We start from the raw sequence: 26,296 nt of genomic DNA, 5'->3' as shown, positions 1-26,296 counted from the left end.
AAATTTTCAAATAAAAGGTTTAAAAAAGAAAATTACTATGTGTGAACTCTAGATCCATACTTAATGTAGACATATTGCTGTGAATTAGATTCTTGCACCTTTTTAAAAAAATGTTTATACTTAAAAATAGGAAATTAAAAAAATTGAGTTGTCGTTTTTCAAAATTTGCTTTTGAAATTTTATGTTAACCCGCTCTTTGTTTATTTAGGTAATGCGAATGGCATGAAAAGGAAAGAATGGGAAAACAAGTCAGTAGGAATAGAAGTAGAAAGAAAAACCCAGCACCTTAGTCTTCAAGTACCTTTACGATCTCATAGCTCATCGTCTTCCTCAGAAGAGAATAGTAGTTCTAGCGCTGTACAGCCTTTATTGGCAGGAGAAAAGGAAAGCCCTTCTTCCGTTGCTGATGACCATTTGGTTCAAAAAGAGTTCTTACATGGCACAAAAAGAGATGATGGCCAAGTAAGGTTAGTATTCACTTAGGTTTAGAAAACTGAACTGATCATAATAGGATTATAGTTGTTAAAAATTGTGATAAGAAACACTTCTTTCTCCTCCATTCTCCCACTTTAGAAATATTTTTCTTCACCTTCTCCCATATTTTTAAATGAGGTCAATTTGCTGTTGTTTTTCTAATTATACAGGTAATTTATACTCTCATTTCAGATATTAGGAAAATATAGAAAAGTACAAAGAAAATAAATGTTTCTTGTCATCCTACCACTCAGAACAATTGATTGTTAACATTCACGTATTATCCTTCCAGTCTAGTGGATACTTTTTTGTCCTCCTCTTTACCCCTTAATGGCTGGCTACTCTTCTTCTTGAAACACAGTTTCCTCTTAGCTTGGTAGCACATTTCCAGTTTTTATCCTACCTCCTTAGCTGTTTCTTCTTAGTCTCCATTGCCATGTCCTCCATTTTTTCTTCCCTTTCTTCTTTTCTCTTCTTACAGCTAGCCATTTGTTAATTGTTGTTATCCCACAAGACTCTGTTCTGCCCCCCTTTCTCCACTCATTCTATGCTATTTCCCTAGACAGCCTCAATGACTTTCTGGCTTCAATTATGATCTATAGCCAACATCTTTTAAATATAAAACTCTAGCCCAGACCTTTGTTCCCATAAACTCAGCTACCTGCTTGATATATCCACTTGATGCTTCATGGAGACCTCAAACTCAACGTATAAAGCATGACCTTATGCCTGTCATTCTCACCTTCTGCTACAGTAAACGACACTAGTGCATTTCTGCCAAAATCACAAATATTGGGAGTATGTGACTTCTTCCTCTCCTTCCATCCCTCTCATTTACTCAAAGGCCTTTGGTATATTTTGTTGGATAAGCTTTTAAAAGGATGTGGGAAAAATCTGATAAATATATTAGTGTCCATGGATTATAGAAAGAAGATTATACACTGAGTTTCTTTACATTCTTATTGTATTATAAGCTGCCTCAGAATTTTTTGAACTCTGTGGTATATGAACACATATCATGCTATTTTGCTACTTTGTTATAAGCTGCCTCAATTTTTTGAACTCTGTGGTATATGAACACATACCATGCTATTTTGCTACTTTGTTATGGATAGTGTGAATTTTAAGATTTTTCTTTCATTGGAAAATAAATTATTACTAAGAGGATCTTATAGATACTTCTATTTATAGTTAGATTACATTACATGATGTACAGAAAATGGCAACAGCTTTGTTTTCTGTTTTAGTATTCCTACAGAAGTTTCAGCAAACAGCCCTGTGTCTCCTAACACTCAGGATAAGTCAGTAGGTCAGACTCCTCTTAGATCCCCCTTGAAACGGCAAGCTTCTGTATGTTCCACCCGACTCGGAAGTACCAAAAGTCTCACTGCTGCTTTTTATGGGGACAAGCAGCCTGTTACAGTTGGAGTCCAGTTTAGTAGTGATGTCTCCCGAAGTGATGAGAATGTACTAGACTCACCAAAGCAAAGAAGAAGCTTTGGTTCATTCCCATACACACCGTCAGCAGACTCTAATTCATTTCATCAATATCGATCAATGGATTCCAGCATGTCGATGGCTGATAGTGAAGCCTACTTTTCTGCAGCTGAAGAATTTGAGCCCATTAGCAGTGATGAAGGCCCAGGAACTTATCCAGGCAGAAAAAAGAAGAAAAAGCAGACCCAGCAGATTGACTACAGTAGGGGTTCCTTGTATCACAGTGTGGAAGGACCACTTACTGGCCATGGAGAAAGCAGTCAGGATCCTCGAAGTCTGCCGTTCAAAACTCATCCTTCCCAGGCTTCATTCGTTTCTGCATTAGGTGGAGAGGATGAGCTTATAGAACATGTATATATTGTAGAAAGTGAGAAAACGGTAGAAAGTGAACAGATCACTTCTCAGCAACCCGTGATGAATTGTTATCAGACTTACCTTACTCAGTTCCAGGTAATTAATTGGTCAGTTAAACACCCAACCAACAAAAGAACCTCTAAATCCTCATTGCACCGTCCCCTGGACCTGGATACACCAACCAGTGAAGAAAGTTCAACATCATTTGAACAGCTTTCTGTTCCAACTTTTAAGGTATAAACCAAGTCATTAGTTTCCACTGATATAATTATTTAGGAAAATAGGTTTTTAATTACTCTAACTGATACTTAGTTAATTTTCTGAAAGAGTATTTTTGAAGTCATGGCTTCATGTATTACAGTAGGTCTCAAGGGTGTTGATGAGTGTTACAAATTTAAGCATATCAGATTGATGTCGCTATGTTAATTTAATTTATTAACATATAATTTGTGTCTACATTATACTGCAAAGTTAGAATCAAGTCTCTCTGTGAAGTTTATATTTTGTGTCTTAAAAATAAAATCTTGAAATTGTTTTTAATAACTTATGTTCTTTCCACTACTCTATAGCTGCTTCCTTGTAAACCCAATTCCACTCACTTGATACTTGAGGTATTATTTAGTATTGATGTGGTTATTGTCTGCTTCTGTGATATATTCTGTAAATGGCTTTTTAGGAAAGCCAAAAACACACCGAAGTAAATTTAGTGCTAATAACCAATATGAAAGTTTACTTATTAAAATCTTAGAAATATTTATAATGTAAAAGGAGAAAATTAAGGATAAAAAATCTTATGGAACCAATGAACAATATTCAGGCATATTATGTGGTATATACATATGTATGTATACATACTTAAAGTATCTAAATGTTCACTTAGTCAATCATTCTTTATTGAGGTATTACATACTACTTTGTGCCAGGCATTCAGTGTACAAAAAACAACCAAAACCTGTTGTTGAGTTGATTCCGACTCATAGCGAGCCTATAGGACAGAGTAGAACTGCCGCATAGCGTTTCCAAGGAGCAGCTGGTGGATTCGAACTGCCAGCCTATTGGTTAGCAGCCATAGCTCTTAACCACTGTGCCACCAGGGCTCCAAACAGATAAACAGATGATTATAAATTGAAAAGAGTCTTATGAAGATAATAAAATGATGCAGGAATAGAGAATAATGGGAGTGGAGTTGCCTAGATTGTATTGACGTGGAAGATCTATCTTAGAAAGTAATATTTAAGCTGAAACTTGAAACATAAAGAGGAATGAGGAGAGGAGGAGCTGGGCAACTACATTCCAGGCAAAGCCCTAAATTGGGAAGGAGGCCAGAGTGCCTAAAGCCTAGTGAGTGAGTTGAGAGACTTGTTCATGATAAAGCTGGAAACTTACACAGGGTTAGATTATTCAGGATAGGGCATGGTATCAGGAGTTAAAGTTTTATTTTAATTTCACTAGGAAACTCTTGAAGGCTTTAAGGAAATGTGACATGATCCCATGTACTTTGACTACCAAGTGGATGTAAACTATCACTGTATGAGAGAGGAAGTGGGGTGATCACTTAGGAGGCTGTTGCAGCAGTCTGTGCGAGAGATGACAGGCTCTCGGACTTAAGATGTAGCAGTAACGATAGAAATGTAATAAATCAACTTGAATATCCTCACATATATATAGGTGTTTAATATGTATTGAAGTAAGAAGAAATATTAATGATAGTTGCAAAGTTTAGTTTTAGAGGTTATGCCCATTTCATGTCTTACCCAAGATAAATGGCCCATGCCAAAATTTTTAAATGTTCTCTTTATTCCATGTAGAAGTATGTTTGTATATGAGTTTTCCAGCATAAAATTGAATGGTACTAGCTATGCAGAAGTTAGAATTATTTTAGTATTACTTTACAATAAATCCTTCTGGTTAGGTATACCATCGAATCTCTGTAAAAGATAGGTCAAGAAATTTATATCTTTAATGACTTCAAAAGTAGAACATAGGAGGTAAGAAAGTTACTTTTTTTCATTAAAATTTAAGTAACCAATTAATCAACATTTATAAAAGTTCAGTTGGTTATTCAAGGATATCATTTATTTTGTTATCTTTTATGGGTGTAAAATACAAGTGTAGCTTTTCCTAGCAATTTAATATTTGTCTGGGTCAAGTCTCTGGCTTGAAAGTTGGCTGTACTAGGAGACCGTGGACTCAAAAATTAATTTAAGAAAAGCTGAATTTAAAAAGGAACTCTGGAGGAAAAGCATTTGAAACACCTGCTTTTAAGCTTTAATTGTAGTCTTTTACTCTCATTCCTCAACCTTCACAACCCTGCCCCGCCATTTGAAGAAAAAGAAAGTGAAATTGCCTCTTGAATGTTTCTGTGATTTTCTGTATTTGTCTGTCAGGTATTTATTTATATGGAATATATCAAAGTTACATAGCAAGGTAAATTAGTCATTAAAAGAAAGCAAACCAAACCCGTCACTGTCCAGTTGGATCCGACTCATAGTGACCCTATAGGACAGAGTAGAACTGCCCCATAGGGTTTCCAAGGAGTGCCTGGTGGATTTGAACGGTCGACCTTTTGGTTAGTGGCCAAAGCTCTTAATCACTACGCCCACCAGGGTTTCCAAAATTAGTCATTAGCAAGGTAAATTCAATACTTATAAATATTTTATAAAAAAAAAAAATATAGATAACATAAAATCCGAGAAATAATATTAAAATTCTAGACTGTAATGTTTTATATTACTGTAGGTTATCAAGCAGGGGCTCACAGCTAATTCTTTGCTAGACAGAGGAATGCAACTTTCAGGATCAACTTCGAAGTAAGTAAAAATAATATACTTTTAAAGTTTCTTTTTCTTGATTTTGAAATATGTAGCATGTATTTTATGAAATACACATTATTTACTTGAGTATAAATTTTATTTTAAGAATAAATTACCCATAGTGATTTAGCTCTTTTTGTCTGTCATGACTTTGGCTACATTTATAAGTAGTCAGTAGCACTTGTCATATCACAATTGGTAGCTAACAAGAAATCTGGACACTTTTTCATAATTTGCAAAAGTTCCATCAAGTAAATATGTCAAATAATTTATTTTCTTATCCTATACACAAGCCATCTTTGAACAGTTTTACATTTTAGTACCTCATTTGGTCTGTCTTTGAAAAGTATTTGGGATGTAAAATATCTATTCAATTCCATGAAACTTTTAGTTGAAATTAGTGTAGGTTTAGGTGTTCATTTTAAGGAAGCCCCATCTTTTATGCTTTTTCATGGTCTGTTTTATATATGCTTTGCTTGTGAAACTGTATAGCACACCATATACTCCTCTGGAAAAGAAAGCTGTCGGTAACACAGATGACGAAACCCTAACTGAGGAATGGACCCTGGATCAACCAGTCTCCCAAACCAGGACAACAGCCATAGTTGAAGTAAAAGGAACTGTGGATATTGTTCTGACTCCCCTGGCAGTTGAAGCTTTAGATAGGTATAACTTTTGTCTAAAAATGTAACTACTGTTTTATAAAATGATAAATGCCATGTTCATGTAGAAGAATATTAATGATGGCCATTTTGAGTGAATAAAAATGGAAATATATTTTAAAAGGTCTGTGTTTAAGTTGAATATCAGTTGTGACTTTTTCAATCTAAAATAGTTGTTGATTTCAGTGTGTTTTCTATTTATTACTTTTGGGTTGATGACACTAAAATGGACAAATATCCAGGAATGAGTTATTATGTTTCATATTCTTACTACTATCTAGTTAGTGAAGGGATAAAGGGGAAATAATAAATACTCTGTTCTGTAAGGGGTTTATAATTTGTTTAGGAAGAAAAAACTAACATGAATAAAACTAAAATGGAGCATAATGGAGTGCAGAGTTGTGTGATGAACGATAAGTGCTGAAGCAGTTCAGAAGAGACGGGAGTCAAAACCCAATTTTTATAAAATTATTGCTTTTATGGCAAAGGTGCATAGTTTTCTGTGATAATTTATATTGTTAATATACTATATTGTATAATATAATGAGATGTCATGAAAATAAAATATAACGAAGAACATAGGAAATAATCTTTAGGACATCATAAAAGAAAACAGCATTGCCCAAGCTAGAACACTTGATGTTGGTGTGTGAGGGGGATAAAGTCTCAGAAATGTTTCCTTTGTATAATTCTGAAAAATGTGGTTTAGGCATTCTCATTTCAATATTGAATAACTGTTGCAAATATCCAAAGGGTACTGAGCTTTAGTGATATGTTTAGATAAACTAGGTCATAGTATTAAAGTGATACTTAACATTTTCATTTACCGTTTTTACTTCCCTCAGATATATTGAAGCAATGGTTCATTGCGCTAGTACCCGGCATCCAGGTGCAATTGTAGATGATCTTCATGCTAAAGTCCTCAGGGAAGCTGTCCAGAATAGCAAGACTACCTTCTCAGAAAATGTAAGAATTTTTTCTTTAATGGGCATAGTGTTTAGTGGACATGGCAAATTGTGTATTCTTCATGTGTACAAACTATCCAAACTTGAAAAAATGTGAATATATCAACATTTTATTAGCAAGTTAAACTGCATTACATGGAGATGTTCTAAATAGTCTTTATATGTCACTGGCACCGTAAAAGGTAGCATATGTAATTGAAAATATGGAGTAAATAGTAATAAAGGTATTTATTAAAATGTAACTTTTTGTTTTTATAATTATTATTTTGAAAGCAGGTTAATTCTAAGCCTTTCTTAAAGAACTTTGGCCTTAAGTGAACAAGTATGGTAAAGAACACTAATGTATTCTGAAGGGCTGGTACTTTCATTTTCTAAGAAAGCAAAGCTGCTTATTATTTTTGACTTTCCTCTTTGATTAGTTGACTTGTATCTTAATACTTTTGAGATTATTTCTTTTTCATCTAAATGAATCAAGTCACTGCCTCCTAGTGTGTAATATTCTCCTTCTGCTGTGGTTTTCGTCACAAGGCCAGTTGCTTAGCAGTTGTGTCCTGCTATCCTTCTGTGATTCAACGTCTGAAATTTATCTGGATCATATATGAACTAGGAACAGAAAAGTGGTGAAAAGTAAAGCTTGAATATTTTTATTCATAAGAGTTAGTCAAAATATATACTGGCATTTCATGTGACAGATAGGGCAAGGAAGTTGCAAATAAAAAGATATTTGAAAATATTCCAACTGACAAGGAGCCTTTTGTCAGAAACCAAGTCTGTCTTCAAGATGTAGAATTTAGTGTTCCTAAAAAATGCTTATTATTATTATTACCATTTTTACAGTATGTTTATCTGTAGGTTGATTTCACTTCAATATGTAGTACTTCTTAGCCCTGTAGTTACCAGAGTACTTCCAGTTTTTCTAAGGTTTGGGCTTTAATTAAGGTCAGAGGTGCTACCCCAGATGGCAGCTAGCACGTAGATGGACCTAGAGGGGCACAGTGAATAAGGAAGTTGCTGTTGCAGGTGATGTAGAAGTCGTGAAAGGTCTGTTAAATATTAATTCCACTTTGAATCTTTTTAGTTATCTTCCAAACAAGATGTTAGAGGAACAAAAACAGAGCACCCCACTATAGGAACTACTAACCAAGGACAAGCACAGACAAATCTTACAGCGAAGCAAGATAATGTAACAATTAAAGGTCTTCAGGCAAATGTTAGCATACCAAAGGTAACAAATTAATTTTGTTTTTTTAATTTTCTTGAACAAGGAAAATATTTCAATGGTTTTAGCTGCTGCATTTACTAAACTGCATGGTGTTAGAACAGTTCGTAATATTAAAAATTTTGCTTTGTCTTGTTTTCCGTGGATGATCTAATGTTAAGAGCTCAACTACTTAAGCAGAAAATTTGGTAATACTTAGCAAAATGTTCCATATCTATACAGTAAGAATCTTAATTATGATTATTTTTTGAGACTCTATAAGCTTTGTTTTCACTTTCAGACAGGTGGTTATATTTCCAGTAGTGATTTCTTATGTTCTTGTATATCTAACGTAGGTAGAAGTGATAACTTTTCACGTTTTCAGCTCTGACACTTGACATTTTATGTGTTATTTTCACTGTGACATTTTGCATGTTAGGTAAATTTATGTTTGTTACAAGCCTCAGTGGAAGAATCTCCAACTACAGCTCCTAGTAGAAGTGTGACTCACGTTTCTCTAGTAGCGTTGTGTTTTGATAGAATTGCTACACAAGTTCGTATGAACAGGTAAGAAAGATTTTATTAATTTGAGCCATTGCTGTCTTGCTGGATGCAAAACCAGCCTTGAGCACCTTCTGAATACATTTCTGAAAATGCTAATATTAAAATTGAGTACTGGTGTTGGAATTTCAAATCTTACTTTATAGATTAACAAACAGATTTTAAAAAGTTTGTACTGTTGTTATTCATACCCTTTTTCTTTACCATTGAAAAATTTGTTGTTAATATTTGTTTATTTGAAATAGTGCAGTTATTTTTTAAAAAGTAAACTCGCTAATCGGATTAGTTAAGTGTTTTTACTGAATCTTATTACTTAAATATTAACCGTCATATTGTTTTTCTTCTTTCGTAAAGAGGTGTGGTTGAAGAGACTTCAAACAATGCAGAACCTGGTAGAACATCAAATTTTGATAGGTATGCCCATGCCACTAAGATGCAGCCTCAGTCATCTGGCTCTCTCAGATCAAATGCTGGGGCAGAAAAAGGCAAAGAAATTGCGGCCAAGTTAAACATTCATCGAGTTCATGGTCAACTTAGGGGTCTTGACACAACAGGTAGGATTCTACAAAAAATATGTTTTTCTTTGACATGTAAAAATTTAAGAAGATATTGCAAAAGGAAAGACTATTTTTTCCTTTGAATATTGCCGCAATTTGAATATTTCATAAGAAAGAGGAAAGGTATTTCTCTATATATTGAACACATGCTATTTAAGAACTTAATATTACATTCTACACAAAATAGAAAGTAAACTTTGGTAAGAAAGCAAATGGTATGGCCCCATATTAGGAATTTCTTCTGTCTCCCATCAGTTTTTTTTTCATGATATTTGCTTACTCATTACAGGACAGAGAAAGCATGATCTTAATAGTCTTTCTTACCATTTTAAATTGTTGTTTATAAAACATTATTAAAAAGAATTTATTGCAATATTAATCAAAACCAGGTAGTCAAGTCTGTGAAATATAGAAGCAGCAATAAAAGTGATAGACGTGGCCATTCCTCTTAAAGTCCCTTGTGAGGTAAAAAAAAGAAGAGACACTGAATCCCATGTCAATATTTTTGACTCTGTTGGGTACCGTTCTTATTTACAGACTTAAAAGAACTCAGATTGTCAGAGATTCAATTTAGAAAAAATTGGCTTTGTTAGTCCTATTTAAGATGACTGCTATGCTGGAATCACTATGTGGGACAAATGACCAAGCCTGTATGATATACTGCTTGTCCCTGACAGCCCTAGTGCTTGCTGTGTAACAAGTACTCAGTTATTTGCTGAATGAATAAAAGATTTCCTTGAATTTTCTCACTGTGTTTTGCAATTCGGGGGTTCCGTGATTCCTGTTTGTGTTCTGCATCTGTGCAACTGCTGTGACTTTCTCAAGGCTTATTTCACCCTCCTTGTGTTTGAAGCCAAACCACTGAGGATTCTAAGTAAAGAGACATTTGATGATACCTCAGACCTGTATCTCTAAAGCTGGTGCAAAATACACGTGGCTTTAGTATAAAAATTTTCTTGGCTCTGCATTTTGCACCAGTAATCAGTTTGCGCTTGGGTGTTGCACAGGCTGTAAGCAGTACCTTATATAATTTTGAGAGGCAAATCATTCAGAAAAAGCTCTCTTCAAAGATAAACTCTCATTGAAATTCCAAAGTAGACATTTGTGTAAAAATGGGGGAAAAAAGGCAAGAAGTATAAATGTCTTTGCTTATATATACATAAGGTATTTGTGAAAGGATACCCAGTAATCTAATGGTATTTATTACCTTTAGAAAGAGGGACTGGTGGCTGGATATAGTGTTAGAGGTTTTTCATTGTACATCCTTTCATACCTTCTTGGAACTTAGATCTATGTGAGTGTATTACCTATTCAAGAAGTTTAAATAAATTTCAAGTTAAATCCTCACTTTATATCATACATCAGAATAAGTTCATGGGGTTAAAGACTTAAATATAAAAATATTAAGTAATAGGAAAATAAAGGTAAATCAAGGGAAGACTTTCTAGTCAAAACTGTGAAATATAATATTTATATATAATGGAATATTAAATAGCAATTATCTTTGAAGAATTTTTAATGATCTGAGGAAATTACCATGGTTACATTAAAAGTGATTACATGAGAAGAATCAAAGAGATGAGTTTGGAAATGATCTCTAAATGGCTAGAGAGAAAATTTATTTCAAATGTAAACACATTATCTCTGAGTGGTAAAATTACATGTGATCTTTATCTTCTTTTTGCTTTTCTGTATTCGTTAGCTGCAATCAGGAAGAAATGAAAAAAAGTGAGATAAAATAAAAACCTTCCCCATGCAATCAAGATATTACTTTCCATATTGCATCTATAAGCATTGGAATCATGGCAGTGTCTGTGATGAATTCTGTTTACGTAAAATATGTTAGCATGCAGCAGTCTTTTTAGCATGCTGCTGTAATTTCCCTAGAAAATGATGTTTTTTCCAAAGGTTTGGTAATTAATTAAAATAATTTTTTATTTTACAAAATGATGAGAAAGTTTTTAAAACTAGTTTACTGTGAAGTTGAATTATTCAGGAACTTTTTAACTTTAGATTTTCGAGTACCCTATAATCTTTCAGGAATGAATTCATACTATCACGGAGCAATTATTTGTTAATTATTATGGAGCCTTCTTTTCTCCCTCTTCAACACCATTAAGAAACTTCAGGCACTTTTAAAATAGTAGGACAGAGGCAGCGTTATTTTATAAGCTGGTTCATTTGTTTATTTTATTTTTCTGTCTTTTTGACAGAACACTAATACATGTTATTAAGACAGCCACTAAGGAGCCTTGGTTGGTGCAGTGGTTAAGTGCTCGACTGTTAACCGAAAGGTCGTCAGTTTGATCCCCCCAGCGGCTCCATGGGAAAAAGACCTGGTGATCTGCTCCCTTAAAGATTACAGCCCGGAAAACCCTATGGGGCAGTTTGACTCCATCACATGGAGTCATTATGAGTCGAAACTGATTTGAAAGCACATAATAACAACAAAAATCACTGTGCTAAATGTTTGAATTTTTTTTTATATGTAAACCTCTGTCTTTAAAATGGCCATTGTGCTATCTTTTGATAATAGATATTGGTACCTGTGCCATCACTGCTATTCCTTTTGAGAAGTCCAAAGTTTTGTTTACTCTTGAAGAGTTAGATGAGTTTACTTTTGTGGATGAAACGGATCCTCAAGCTGTTCCAGATGTAACCCGAATAGGTCCCAGCCAAGAAAAATGGGGTTGGATAATGTTTGAATGTGGACTTGAAAATCTAACCATAAAAGGTAAGCATTTTTTGTTGTTGCTGTTGTTAAATTCTGCTTAAGTGGAAGTCACATTGACACTATATTGCTGAAATATTTTGAACGAAGAAATGTTTCAGCTCTTGCCCTTATTTTGACTTTCAGTAACCTAAAACACCATGTTCAAACAGAAAGTATGGTACCTGAGATTATTTACCAGGAATGGTTGCCCCTCTCCCTCTTGCATAAGTGGGGCTTTCCCTCCATTGTGTGATTCAAAACTAGTCGGGGCATCCAGACATCCCAAACCTCATTGCTCGAACAAAGCAATTTGTGATTCAGAAAAAATTCCTGAAACACACACACGTAAACAGAAATAGATTAGATAGACAGATAGGTGGATTGGAAGATAGATGGATAGATAGGTGACAGACACAGAGCCACCCACCTTTTTGGAAGTTTGCATCTTTGGAAACTGAATCTTTGATCAATAGAGCTTTGCCATATTGAATGAAAACACTGTAAATCCTTTATTCATTGAAAAACACTGACTTATGATTATATTTGCTTTTCTTTTAAGTTACTTTATAATATTTTAAAATAGGTTGAATTTTGTGTAAGAATTTCAGGTTTAGTCGTATATAATAGTAGTGTATATGCCTACAATTCCATACCTGATAATGCAACCATGCATCATTTTTATAAAGACCGTCTTGGTGAGAAGGAAAAAAATTATTTTTATGAAATTTTATGCAGATAGTTTAGAATACAGCATTAAGACATATGTACAAAAAATTTTTTTTTTTACTATTTTTAATAAAATGAATTCCTTCATTTTTATAGGAGGAAGACAGTCTGGTGCTGTTTTATATAATACATTTGGAATTATGGATAAAGCTAATGTCACAGAAAGGGGTGGAGTACTGACATCTAATAATTCTTCTGATTCTCCAACTGGCAGCGGCTATAATACTGATGTCTCTGACGATAATCTTCCTTGTGACCGAACAAGTCCTTCCTTAGACCTAAATGGAAATTCTGTTTCTGATGAACAAGTTGGTGAATTTCTAATAATAACAATAATAATGCTTTGAAAAAATTACTCAGAAAACTACATACCCAATTTGTAATGAATTTCCAGAGTACATTTGCTCGTCTTTCCCTCTTTTGTATTTATATCTGTCTAAATGTTAGTCAGGAAACCCTGATGGTGTAGTAGTTAAGAGCTGCAGCTGCTAACCAAAGGGTCAGCAGTTCGAATCCACCAGGCGCTCCTTGGAAACCTGATGGGGCAGTTCTGCTCTGTCCTGTAGGGTCACTATGAGTCAGAATTGACTCAATGGCAATGGGAATGGAAAAATTAAAAAAAAAAAATGTTAGTCAAAACATTTGGGAGAATGTTGCTACTAGAGTATGATTTCTGAACTGTAGTCACTGTATCAGAGATATGTTTATATCGGTCACAGTGTCTAGCATAATACCTTGCTTATATTAGGCACTTTATAATAAACACTTGTTGAAATAATAGAATTTAAGAAAAGCATGCTTTGTTTTTTTCTTTGAAGGATTTTAGAAGAATTCAATATATGAATAACTACTTTTGTTATTGATGGTATTTCATGTAAGTTCTAAATACTTTTCCCAATATATGCTTACTTAGACTCCTGAAGAATACTTTATATGCAGCTCATTTGATTATTTTTGTTATGACTGTATCTCATGGTGATGAGCACAGTAACAGCAGTGACAAAATGATTCAAAATTCTAGATTGCGGAAGAATTGTGCTGCTGATTGTTGACCGTGGTCAAGTTACTTACTGTCTCCTAAGTATCTTCATCTGTTACAGGAGTATGACATTGATGTTGACCTCATAAAAACCAAAAAAACCAAACCCGGTGCCGTTGAGTCGATTCCGACTCATAGTGACCCTATAGGACAGAGTAGAACTGCCCCGTAGAGTTTCCAAGGAGTGCCTGGTGGATTTGAACTGCCGACCCTTTGGTTAGCAGCCGTAGCACTTAACCACTATACGACCAGTGTTTCCATTGACTTCATAGAGTAATATAAATGTTTAAATACATTTAAAAGGTTTAACTCATTTCCTACCACATAGTAAGGACTTTGTAAATGTTAGTAAACACCTGTACATACATGCATTTCTGATCATTTTAAAAATTAGACCTACTGAAGAGGAAAGAAAAAACATTTCCAAAGAAAAGTGTCATGTGTATCCAGGATTTATTGACATACTCACCTCTGAACCCATAGTTGCTGGGGATTTAATTTTTAAACACTTATTTTGATTTGATGCATAGCTTAAGAATTTAACCAGTTTTCTGGTAAGGTCTTTGGAAGTGTTTGGGGGATTAACGCTTTAAGAAATTTTAAAAGATAATAGTTACCTGCTGATAAAAAAGCTGAGAAGAACCTAGCTCTTCTTTCTCTCTCTTTCACCAACTAAAATATTTGGCAGAACCTCAGGCATCTTCCTTGATCAACCCTGATCGTATTCCCTTTGCTGAAAGCCCTTCTTGAATTAGCTAACATTATTTTCATTGGGTTCTCTGACTTTTCTTGGTCTGTTTTCTTGTGTAGTCCTTTCTCTTTCTCAAATTCTGTTCTTGACTTCTCTTCTGTACTTGATTTTTGTCCACTCCCTGATTTATTTTATTTTGCAGGACAATTTTATAATTTGATGGCACTTCTATTCCCCACAGGCCATGCTTTTTAACACCAACCATTTACCTGAGTTCCAGAACTGTATTTCCAGTGGCTTTTTAGATATTATCACTCAGATGTGCATGGGCACCACAAATTCAGCCAGACTAAAAGCAAGTTTATTATTACTTTGCTTGAACCTGCACGTGCCATTGTAACAACCCCCACCACCTGTTTTTAAATTTCAAGTTTCTCAAGAGTGTCTACTGCATCTTTGTATACCTAATGCCTGGTTCACAGCCCCTTGTCAGAAACCCACAAGGTCAGATGTATTTGAGAATTCAGATTTTCTTTTTTTAAGAAAGCTAATATGGTATTTATATTATATGTTACATAAAGTCCTAGTAGGATCTGAGGCAGTACTCCATCTTGAAACATTTCAGTATTTCTACAGCACACCATGAATAAACACACCAAGTAGGATAAATAACCTTTATCCATTTAGATCAGATTTTAGTGACATACTTACAGAAAAAAATTCAGTTTTTCAGAACTTCATGGGTTTTGGAATTTCAGATAAGGGATTGGGTACTTATATTTAGTGACTACTGACTGTAAATTTCCTAGAGCCTGTAGTTCACATTGTCTTGTGATGCTTAGGATTCAAAGCTGTTTTGTGGTTACTCTTCATTCTGTAATCATCCCACAAAAAACAGCAATATTTTTATTATCTTAACCAACAATATCTAAAAAGTAAATTAGAGACCCGTAAGTAGGTGTAACAGGCAGAAGACATTTGCTTAATATTGCTTCTGACCTCCCTGCATTCTGAAGAGTGCTGATTGCACATTTGAAAAGTATTCTTCTTTTTCAATACAGATTTAAATCACTAGTGTATAAGATAGCTAAGAATTTTTGTTTTTTTATAAGAGCATTATTTATTTGAAAATGGACTACAGAAATATTTACGACACTTTATTTGGAATTTTGAAATACTGTTAAATGGAATAGGAAATAGATTGCAGTAGCAAGCAGAAGATCTTAATTCTACCTCTGACGAGTCACAAAACCTCTTTCTCTCACTTCATCCAGAAAGAAAAATAATACTTAACATCCCTAAGCAAATGTGGTTGAATTAAGTGATCAGTTGAAACTCCTTTAGTTATGAGATCTCTGATTTATAATGTAGCAGTTTTTAAGATTATGTTGTTTGAAGCTTCAAAGATCCACGGATACTTCTCAGAATCAGGGAGGTAGGCTGAGCAAAATTCACACGTCTGTTTGTGCACAGGTGTTCGTTATTTGTAGAACTTGATTTAATGGAAAGCTTTTGCTGCTCAAAATGCTATGTTAAAGTTTTTAAGTTAGTTTTGTGGACTGTACGTTAATAAGTTCTTGGCATTCTATTTTATATAGGATGAAGGAGTCGAATCTGATGATTTGAAAAAAGATCTGCCTCTAATGCCCCCACCTCCGGATTCATGTAGCATGAAGCTGACCATCAAAGAAATTTGGTTTAGCTTTGCAGCTCCCACCAATGTGAGATCTCCTACACATGCTTTTTCTAGGTAAGTGTTTAAAAGTGTAATACTAACACATTCTTCAAACGTGTTTCTTCTCTCTTTCATATAGCCTACAGTTCTGTTTTATATATTTTTTGAGTTATTTTTCTCATACATCTAGTATTAGGGTAAGGAGCACTGGTGATGCAGTGGTTAAGCGCTTGGCTGCTAACCAAAAGGTCTGTGGATCGAATCCACCTGGAGTTCCTTGGGTAAAAAAGACCTGACCTAGAGATCTGCTCCTGTAAAGATTACAGTCTGAGAAACACTGTGGGGCAATCCTTACTGTGTCATACAGGGTTTCTATGAGTCAGAATTGACTTGACAGAACACAACAGCAACCATACTAGGGTTGCCACCTTTTCCCCATGTTTCCCAATTCATGCTTCTATAGACATTATTCTCAGGTTATTGCCACCTTTGCTTTCCTAGTGCTTCAGTTTTATTTTGACGCATCACCCTTCCTTGGGCTTTTTATTTTTGATGGCTTTTATATCCTTCTTTCTTCTCTTTTCTCTAGTCTTTGCATTTCTTAATTGTATGTTCATAATTTATCGGGGGTCAGAAGGAAAAGAAAGTATTTTTGCCTGAATCAAATAGCCATCAAGTTCGGTAGGTATGGGAGATTGAAATACAAATCTTAAGATTTGTTTTTATAATTTTTTTTTTTTTAAAAGGCAGCTTAACCTTTTAAGCACAGCAACCCCTGCTGTTGGTGCTTGGCTTGTTCCTATTGATCAACTCAAGTCATCCTTCAACAAGTTAGAAACGGAGGGAACCTTGAGAATTTGTGCCGTTATGGGATGCATAATGACTGAAGCGTTAGAGGTATGCCTTTCAACAATACAAGGTATTAGGCAGATGTTATTATTGAAATTGATCTCTTGTTGTTAACTCATTGTTGGAAAACATCAGACTGTAGCTTCTTAATTGTTGGAGATATTTGATTTGTAGGATCTTTGATATATCACTCTAAATTTGTTATTTTTGCTTTGTTTCAGAATAAAAGTGTACATTTTCCTCTAAGAAGTAAATACAACAGACTTACAAAACTCGCCCGCTTTCTCCAAGAAAATCCTTCGTGTTTACTATGCAATATCCTCCATCACTACCTGCACCAGGCAAATTTCTCCATCATTGATGATGCTACAATGGTGAGTTACCGAAACCTACGTTAGCTTTTAAAAAGCCTCTGTTCTGTTGAGGAGCCACAGACCCACAGGGGAAACATAGAACATTGAGAACCACATAGAGTAAAATGGAGAGTTGTGGACAGGTTTTAAAATAATTTTTGGAGATGTGTAAAAATCACACCCTTGTCTGATTTTTAAATGTTTTTGATTTGAGAAAGAAATGACCTCAGCTTTATTAAAACTTCCTGCATGGGAAAGGCAGTCAGTATATAAACAGTGGTTTTTTTATCCTGATGTGGGATTACAGGTGACTTTTTTATATTCTGTTGTTCAACTCCTCTGCATTTTCTAAAATTTATCTAATAAACATATATTATTAATTAGAATAAAAAGAACTTTTTAATGAAGAGAACACTTTATTTTAATTTATAAAGAATCATTTTTTTTTTTTGAAATCTCAATTCCATAGTCTTGCAGCTAAGAGTTGGGGCGATCAAAAAAGTAAAAAGTTAAATGTGAAGTTGTGTAATATCAGAATTTACAAATTGGTTTTTGCCACTTCATATTTAACTCTTCTGGGTTTTTAAGCACAAAAAAGGAAATAAGAGTTTTTGTGGCAGTTTTGGCCCCATTAACTGGCATGAATGGAATCAAAAGAATCATATCTATTTTCTTTTTAATATGTAAGACTTCTGGTATTAAATTTTATCTAATTAACTTAGTTTAAAAGTTTTTCTTTTTTTTAAAATTGTGCTTCAGGTGAACATTTACAGCTCAAGTTAATTTCTCATTCAAAACTTTATACACATGCTGTTTTGTGATGTTGGTTATAATCCCCACAGTGGGACGGTACGCTCCCCCTTTCCATCTCGGTTCCCTGTGTCCATTCATCCAGTTCCTGTCCCTTCCTGACTTCTTTGCTTTTGGGCAGGAGCTGCCCATTTGGTCTCGTATATTTGACTGAACTAAGAAGCAAGTTCCTCACATGCATTATTTTTTGTTTTATAGTCCTGTCTAATCTTTGTCTGAAAAGTGGGCTTCGGGAATGGTTTCAGTTCTGGGTTAACAGAGTGTCTGGGTGTCATAGTTTCAGAGGTTCCTCCAGTCTCTGAATGATATTTACATTAATTACCATTAATGTCTAATTTCAAATCTTCGAATACTAGATTAATAAACTGTCTCCCTCTGTTTTAGTTTAATTTTACATAGGGGAACTGAGGGTAATTAATTTGGGGAATTTTTTTTTTTTAATGAATTGTGTGGTAGGCACAAGTACTCACTTGTGTGGTACCATCATGAATTAAGTGGACTTTGGTCCTATTCGTACAGTAGTAAACCAGATTAATTCTTGCGTTTTGGTTAAACCTAAAACCTACAACAGACTACTGTAGCAGTGATGGATAAGGTACTGTTGTCTATTATGTAATCTGTGTGCTACATTTTTTTTGGCGATTTCAAATTGTACTTTAATTAAATAAAAGTAAAGAAAAAAATCTATTAAAACATACTGATTTTTGATCACTTATTTCTGAGTCCAGGGCAAAGCATTAGTTCATAGTTGAGGTCACGAAAATATATCCTTATGATTAAAAGAATGTATTCTTTATTGTCCATTTATCAGTGATGCATTAAAGGAGTCAAAATAACTGAATTTGGTTTCATTTAAACCATTTAAATATGCCTGTGGCCACCAAGGGCATCAGAAGCTAAGATCAGCCAGTTTGCAAATGCAAATGCATGCCACCACTCAGTCAGCTAATAAATCAGCAAGCACTTTATGAAGTACCTATTAAGCGGCACATGCTTTGCTAGGCATTTAGGCATCTATAGACTCAACAGGCTGATCAGAAACACAATTGTGATAAATGTAAGCCTAATAATTGATATCTTTTTTAGTTTTAGTGTAGCAAAAAGGGGTGTACAATCTATTCAGTTAGAGTAGTTTAGGGAAAATATTATAGGGGACCTGAGATAAGTAAAAGTGGGTTAATGTTGCTAGGTGAATGTTGAGAGGAAATGACAAAAGAGGGGATGTTCAGGGCATTATAGGCAAAAGGAATAGCAAATGTGTAAAGGCACAGAGGTGTGAAATAGATTGCCACATTGGAACCGTGGTGGTGCAGTAATTAAGAGCTCGGTAGCTAACCAAAAGGACGGCAGTTCGAATCCACCAGCTGCTCCTTGGAAACCCTGTGGAGCAGTTCTTTGTCCTATAGGGTTGCTATGAGTTGGAATCTACTTGATGTCAACAGGGTTTTTTTTTGTTTTTTTTTTTTTGATATGTAGTTTGTAATTACTGAAACTTAAGGTTTGATGTGTATGAATAATGGGAGATGATGTTGAAAAGAGAGAAAGTTCATAGATTACATAAAAACAGAAAATGATACCTTAAACTATAGTTGCTAAAGTAGTCTGTTTTAGATTTTTAAATTTAACAAAACAGTAGGAACTAATCTAATTTACTACTGTACAGGTATGATCAAAGTTCTATCTTTTGGTATGGAGTGCTAAAATTGAACTTTAACATGTGAATAATGGGGAGCCATGACTGCTTTTAAACAAGGGAGTAACGAGTCCTTTTGCATTTTAGAAAACTCCGTCTAGTGGCATTCTGGAGTCTGAATTGGTGAAGGAGGATGAATTGTAGTTGAGCGCCCTTATGTGCCGTTGAGTCAGTTCTAACTCATAGTGATCCTGTAGGACAAAGTAGAACTGCCCTATGCTAACTGAAAGGTTGGTGGTTTGAATGCACCAGCTGCTCCACAGGAGAAAGCTATGGCACTCTGCTTCGGAAAGGTTACAGCCTTGGAAACCCTATGGGGAGTTTCTGCTCTGTCCTATAGAGTCGCTAGAGTTGACTCAATGACAGTGGGTTAATCTCTTAACTCATGGGGCAGCTGGTGGGTTCGAACAGCCAGTCTTCCAGTTAGCCTAGTGCTTAACCGTTGTGCCACCAGGGCTCCTAGACACTGGGAAATCATTATGCTAGTCTTGGCTGGGGTGTTGAGTAGAAGTAATAGGAGATGGTTGTTGTTTAGATAGGAGGCAGGAAGGATGCTAGGCTTATTTCCCAGGTTTCTGGCTTGTGTGAGGGGAGGAGTGGGTAATGTGTTATTAATAAGTAAATGTCAGAGGAGGATCCAGTATAGGACAGAAAATAACTTGGTATGAGTTTTTTGTTTGAGATGCGTATGGGAAGTCCAAAAAGGGAAATATGATTAAAAATACAGGTCAATTGATAATTATGTGTTCCAATGAATGATTTGGGAATTGCCAGCATAACGGTGTTTATAGAAGCTGCTGGCATGGATGAGATTTCTAGGGATAGTTTGTTGAGTAAGAAGCTGGTTGATTAAGAAGCTGGTGAAGGATGGATCTCTGAAGAATACCAAAGTTAAAGGGAGGAGGGAGAATGGATCAAGGTGCACAGAGTGCCGAGGAGGAAAAGGAAGGGGTAGAAGAACCAGGAAAAAATGCTGTCTTAGAAGCCTAAGGTATAGAGTTTCAAGCAAGAGAGTAATCACCAGAGTTTACTATAGAATGGTTCTATACAATGATTTAATATAATAAGGACTAAGGGGAAAATACATAATTGTACCAAATACGTACAATTCATCTTTGCCCTTAGAAAAGTACTACTGAGATAACATATCATGGTTACGGGTTTAGAGCTGGAAGGTCTCCCTTCTCCTCTCCAGACTTCTTGCCAACAGAGAATATCCAACAGTGTTTTTAGCCAAAATAGGGACCAGTGTGTCAGCATTATCAGTGGTCACTCAAGCTCCGGATAATCCCCAGTGCAAGGATCTCTGGTAAACAATACATTTGAGACCTGGAGTTATTGTGTTGCTTTCTACTCCCTCCCTGTGGATGGAAGACTAGGAGTATAAGGCTAATTTACACATCTAGACATTGGCAGAGAAACGAAAAGGGAGAGAATGGCAGGCATTTCCCATCAGTGCTCTGCCCAGGTATGTTTTCCACGTAGGAGGAAGTTACAAGATGACCCTCCTTACCTGAGTCCAAGAGTTTAAAGAGCAAGCTAGAGGACCTGATGTTTCTCAGAAATTAAATGGCATGATTCCTGCTCTGTAGTAAATGAATTAAAGAATATCAGGCTCTCTGCAATCAAATTAGCCATTTCTCTTTTTGTGAGAAATTGTAGGAAAGAAGGTGGAGGGAGATTAGAAATTTTCTCTTTAGCCCAAGACTCCAATAGGGGAATAGTCAAAGGGTTCTTTCTTACAGTCATCACTATGTACAATAAAATATACTTTAAACTGTGTACTTGTTATTGGTAATGCATTTAATTTTCAAGTCAGTTATAGATCATGCACACCCAGCATTTAACTAGTCATTTTTTTTTTAATGTTAATATGGTAGAGGTTACCTAACTTTTGAAGGAATTTACTCTTTGCTTAGTGAATGTTCCATTCCAGAAAGCTCTGAATACATTTAGACTTTTCAGTTCCAGAAAGCTCTGAATACATTTAGACTTTTCAGTTGGGCCAAAAAAGTAAAATGGAGAGAATGTTTCTTAAACAGAATCCCAATTTTATACCCCAGGTCTAGTCTCATATTCTTCTAGTGCTCCCCTGTTGTTTATGACAGAAAGATGCAACATTGTGTTTGGAGACTGGGTTCTGAAGTCAGTTTGGAATTATGGGTCTGGCGTGTAACCTGAGAAATTACTTAGCAACTAAGTTTCCTCATCTCTAAAATGGGGGTTATGAAATAGGGACTATTTAAGTGCATGCAAAGCACTTAAGTAGTAACTGTGATTACTTCAGGGTTACTTCTAAGAACATCATTATTTTTACAGAGTGATGGACTTCCTGCTTTGGTAACTTTAAAGAAAGGTTTAGTTGCACTGGCAAGGCAATGGATGAAGTTTATTGTGGTGACACCAGCCTTTAAAGGAGTTAGCTTACACCGGCCAGCTCAGCCCCTGAAACCTCAAACAGCTATGAACCATGAACATGAAGATGGACTTGGGCTAGACAATGGGGGTGGTCTGCAAAGTGATACCAGTGCTGATGGAGCAGAATTTGAGTTTGATGCAGGTAATTTTATAAACTTGCCTTGAATGTTTTCTTATCCCTTAAACTTAGAATATTTTCTCATGCCTCACAACTGAGATGTTTTCTCACCCATCATGTATTTTGGTTTAGAAATGTGCAACTTCTATTATTGATGCTAATATACTTCTTGTAAAAGATATTAAGACATTTTGGTTTTTTCTGGACTCAAACTGCTTGTTAATGAATTGTTAATAAACAGATATTTTAGTTATATTATTATATAACTGATAATACAGTTTTTTTAATAATTTGTGTACCAAATTTGAAAATATCATGGCTTAATTATAGAACTATGATTTTTTTTTATTAGTCCAAGTGCATGATAATAATGCTGGAATCTTTATACTGACATGGTTTTTATAAGTTTAATTTTGCAAAACACAGATTTTTTTTTTCCTGATGTATCTAATACAAATAGGCATCTTTGGATAGCTGGAATGTTCTGAGTGAAATACATTACCTTTTTTTAAAATTTATATTTGTGTTTATATGTTTATCATCCTCTCTTTGCCATATTCTTTTAAAGAGATCTCTGACTTTTTACTCAGTGCTTGTTTGATCCTGCATTCATGTTTGGGGCCTGCATTCAGAGTACGGTCTGTCAGCAATATGGCTATACCACAACACAGATACACCCTCTCCTCACTATTGACATGGTTAGGTTCCAAAGACCAGGTTATTGTGCAAAATTGGTGTTCTGAGAAAATGGAGGATGACCATCAGATCACAAAATGGAGGATGACTACATCATTATATAACTGCCAGGTCACATCATTACGTAACTGCCAAGTTACCTTTTTACAAAACTGCCAAACCACTGAGAATCATGGCCCAAGCTGACATGTAACGTTAGCCATCAAAGCCAGCGTTACTCTTGCCTCACCCTTCAGCTTTCATTACTGTCGTATGTGTATTGTTAATGAACAAAATAGAGAGTAGATTTTTTACTACTGTCATAAATGCAAAATGTCAGATATCGAGACAGTCATAAGTGAGGAGGAGATATAGTGGATATGCATTTCAGAAATGTACATGTGTACTTTAACTGTTTGGCAAAGGTTAATTTTACTATTATCATGATATTATATATACTAGTATTCATAATATTCAACGAAAACTTGTCTTACAATATCTTGAAAAAATATTAAGCGTACCAGTAATCTTAAAATTAGAGCATTTACCAGAATAGATAAATTCATAAAGACACAGCCTAGATTGGTGGTTGGCAGGGATTGGAGGAAGTGAGGAATGGGGAGAAACTGCTCAGTGGGTAAGAGGTTTCACTTCGGAGTAACAGAAATGTTTTGGAACTAGATAGAGGTGGTAGTTGCACAACACTGAATATACTAAATGCCACTGAATTGTTCATTTTTAAATGGTTAATTTCATGTTATGTGAATTTCACCTCCATGAATTATTTTTTTTTAAGAAACGGAGCTTTCAGAGCATTGACATATAATCTTTTACCCAGCTTAGTTTTTGTTGTTTTGTTTTTTTTTAATTTTATATTTTATGAAGAAGTGTGTTATGAGGAATAGGCTGGATTTCATTTATTTATTTTGAAAATTTTCAAACCTACACAAAAGTTGAAAGAATAGTACAGTGAACACCCTTTGTAATTATCTGTAAATGCCTATCTTAATCTGTAAAAATTCTGTACTTTCTTTAGTTGGATTGGTCTTTGGTCTCTATCCAAACGTGAAAGATTGAATAGATGCTATTTGTTCCTTTCATGAGATTGAGTGAGGGGATTGGGGTTGGGGGAGTAAAAAGGAGAAGAATGAACATTATAGCACATTCCGTAAGTAATTGTTAAGGACTCCGTAAATTTGATTGCTTTTATACACCCAGAAAAACTAGAGTTGATGTTTCAAGAATCTGTGGTAATCTCTGCCTCACTGATCCTTTTGAACTGTTTCAGCCACAGTCAGTGAACACACAATGCTACTAGAAGGAACGGCTAATCGGCCCCCACCTGGTGGCTCTGGACCTGTAACTGGAGCTGAAATAATGAGGAAACTTTCTAAGACTCATACCCATAGTGACTCTGCATTAAAAATTAAGGTATACTGTTGCTACTTTTGGTTAGTGTTATTCAGACTTGTCACAGAGAACACTTAAATTTTTGTTATCTCAAATTTAAATATTAGGTATCTCCCCTAAATTTTCAAATAGTGATTTTATGTTAACAGTTAACTTGATCAGTAACTTCTGTATACACATTTTTTTTTGCAAATTATGTCATCACTAATTAATATTAAATAAGGAATACTTTAACCACCAACCCTTAGGATTCTTTTTTCGATTTATTGACTGTTGTATTTAAAAAATACAGTATTGAAAAAGTTGGTAATCTCTTAATGGTCAGAAGCCTTTGAAACAGTGCGTGATTAGTATATTGTTTAGGTTAGGCTATTTTACGATTTTAATTTTTTTTTGTAACAATCAAGATTTGATAAGAGACATATTTAGAAAGTGCTTAGACTATAACCTCGACAGTCAGGCTGCCTTGCTTTGAATCCTGCCTCTGTGACTTACTTGCTGTGACTGATAAAATTCTTTACTGTGCCGTAGCCTCCTCAGCTATAAAATTAGGGTTATAATAGTAATCTGCTTCAAAAAGTTGTTTAATACAGTATGTGAAAAATGCTTAGAATAGTATATGGCACATATACTGTGCTCAATAAGGCATTTGTTATTGCTGTTGTGGTTATTATTTTTGATAGCTTGCTTTGCTGGACACTGAAAACAACAGACAGTTAATATTTTAACTTTCTTTGAAAGTATGGGTTTTGACTTGACATTGTTACCCACATTCTATAAGGTAAATGACTGATAAATTTAACCATATTAAAATATAAAGTTTCCACATGGGAAAAATGATGTAAGCAAAATAGAAATATATTGTTGTTAGGTGCCATAGAGTTGTTTCCCACTCATAGCGACCCTGTGCACAACAGCAAAATACTGCTTGGTCTGCGCCATCCTCACAACTGTTTTGCTTGAACTCTTCGTTGCAGCCACTGTCTTCTTGAGGGTCTTCCTCTTTTTTGTTGACTTTTTACTTTACCAAGCATGATGTCCTTCTCTAGAGACTTTTTTCATGTGAGACGTAGTCTCTCCATCCTTGCCTCTAAGAAGCATTCTGGTTGTACTTCTTCCAAGACAGATTTGTTTGTTTTTTTGGCAGTCCATGGTATATTCAGTGTTCATTGCTAGCACCACAATTCAAAGGTGTCAGTTCCTCTTTGGTCTTCCTTATTATTGTCCAGCTTTCGTATGCATACGAGGCTGTTGAAAACACCATGGCTTGGGTCAGATGCACCTTAGTTTTCAAGGTGACATCTTTGCTTTTTAACACTTTTAAAAGGTGTTTTGCAGCAGATTTGCCCAATGCGATGTGTCTTTTGATTTTTTGGTTGCTGCTTCCATGAGTGTTGATTGTGGATCCAAGTAAAATGAAATCCTTGACAACTTCAATCTTTTCACCGTTTATCATGATGTCGCTTATTGGTCCAGTTGTGAGGATTTTTGTTTTCTTTATGTTGAGGTGTAATCCATACCAAAGGCTGTGGTCTTTGATCTTCATCAGTAAGTGCTTCACGTCCTTTCACTTCAGGAAGCAAGGTTGTGTCATCTGCATAACGCAGGTTGTTAATGAGTCTTCCTCCAATCCTGATGCCCTGTTCTTCATATAGTCCAGTTTCTCAGATTATTTACTCAGCATCCAGACTGAATAGGTATAGTGAAAAGATACAACCCTGATGGCACACCTTTCCTGATTTTAAACCACGCGGTATGCCCTTGTTCTGTCTGAACGACTGCCTCATGGTCTATGTACAGGTTCCTCTTGAGCACAATTAAGTGTTCTAGGATTCCCTTTCTTTGCAGTGTTATCCATAATTTGGATAATTTGTATAGATATAATTTGGATGTATATTATAATTTGGAGATATATTACAAAGGGCTAATATCCTAATATGTAAAGAGCTCTTGCTAATCACTAACAACAACAAAAATGATATAAAAATGGCTAAAGGACATAAACAGGCAGTTCACAGAGAGATACATATAAATGTATGAAAATG

At 35.1% G+C, this 26,296-nt stretch overlaps 1 protein-coding gene across 8 annotated transcripts in view; it reads left to right on the top strand.

Annotated features, from left to right (window-relative positions):
• BLTP1 (bridge-like lipid transfer protein family member 1) overlaps positions 1-26,296 on the top strand; it is a 237,041-nt gene that overhangs the window by 116,196 nt on the left and 94,549 nt on the right. For all 8 annotated transcript variants that reach the window (XM_049885396.1, XM_049885390.1, XM_049885394.1 and 5 more), the window contains 15 exons: positions 209-467; positions 1,722-2,559; positions 5,065-5,135; positions 5,631-5,804; positions 6,646-6,766; positions 7,844-7,990; positions 8,403-8,530; positions 8,879-9,078; positions 11,618-11,815; positions 12,617-12,828; positions 15,849-16,000; positions 16,672-16,822; positions 16,996-17,148; positions 21,950-22,190; positions 24,130-24,272. In XM_049885396.1, coding sequence (XP_049741353.1) covers positions 209-467; positions 1,722-2,559; positions 5,065-5,135; positions 5,631-5,804; positions 6,646-6,766; positions 7,844-7,990; positions 8,403-8,530; positions 8,879-9,078; positions 11,618-11,815; positions 12,617-12,828; positions 15,849-16,000; positions 16,672-16,822; positions 16,996-17,148; positions 21,950-22,190; positions 24,130-24,272 — 3,188 coding nt within the window. The remainder of the gene's footprint in view (positions 1-208; positions 468-1,721; positions 2,560-5,064; positions 5,136-5,630; positions 5,805-6,645; positions 6,767-7,843; positions 7,991-8,402; positions 8,531-8,878; positions 9,079-11,617; positions 11,816-12,616; positions 12,829-15,848; positions 16,001-16,671; positions 16,823-16,995; positions 17,149-21,949; positions 22,191-24,129; positions 24,273-26,296) is intronic.

The sequence above is a fragment of the Elephas maximus genome, chromosome 5 (genome assembly GCF_024166365.1).
Source record: "Elephas maximus indicus isolate mEleMax1 chromosome 5, mEleMax1 primary haplotype, whole genome shotgun sequence".
NCBI lineage: Eukaryota > Metazoa > Chordata > Mammalia > Proboscidea > Elephantidae > Elephas > Elephas maximus.
This window is presented reverse-complemented; position numbering and strand designations above follow the sequence as displayed.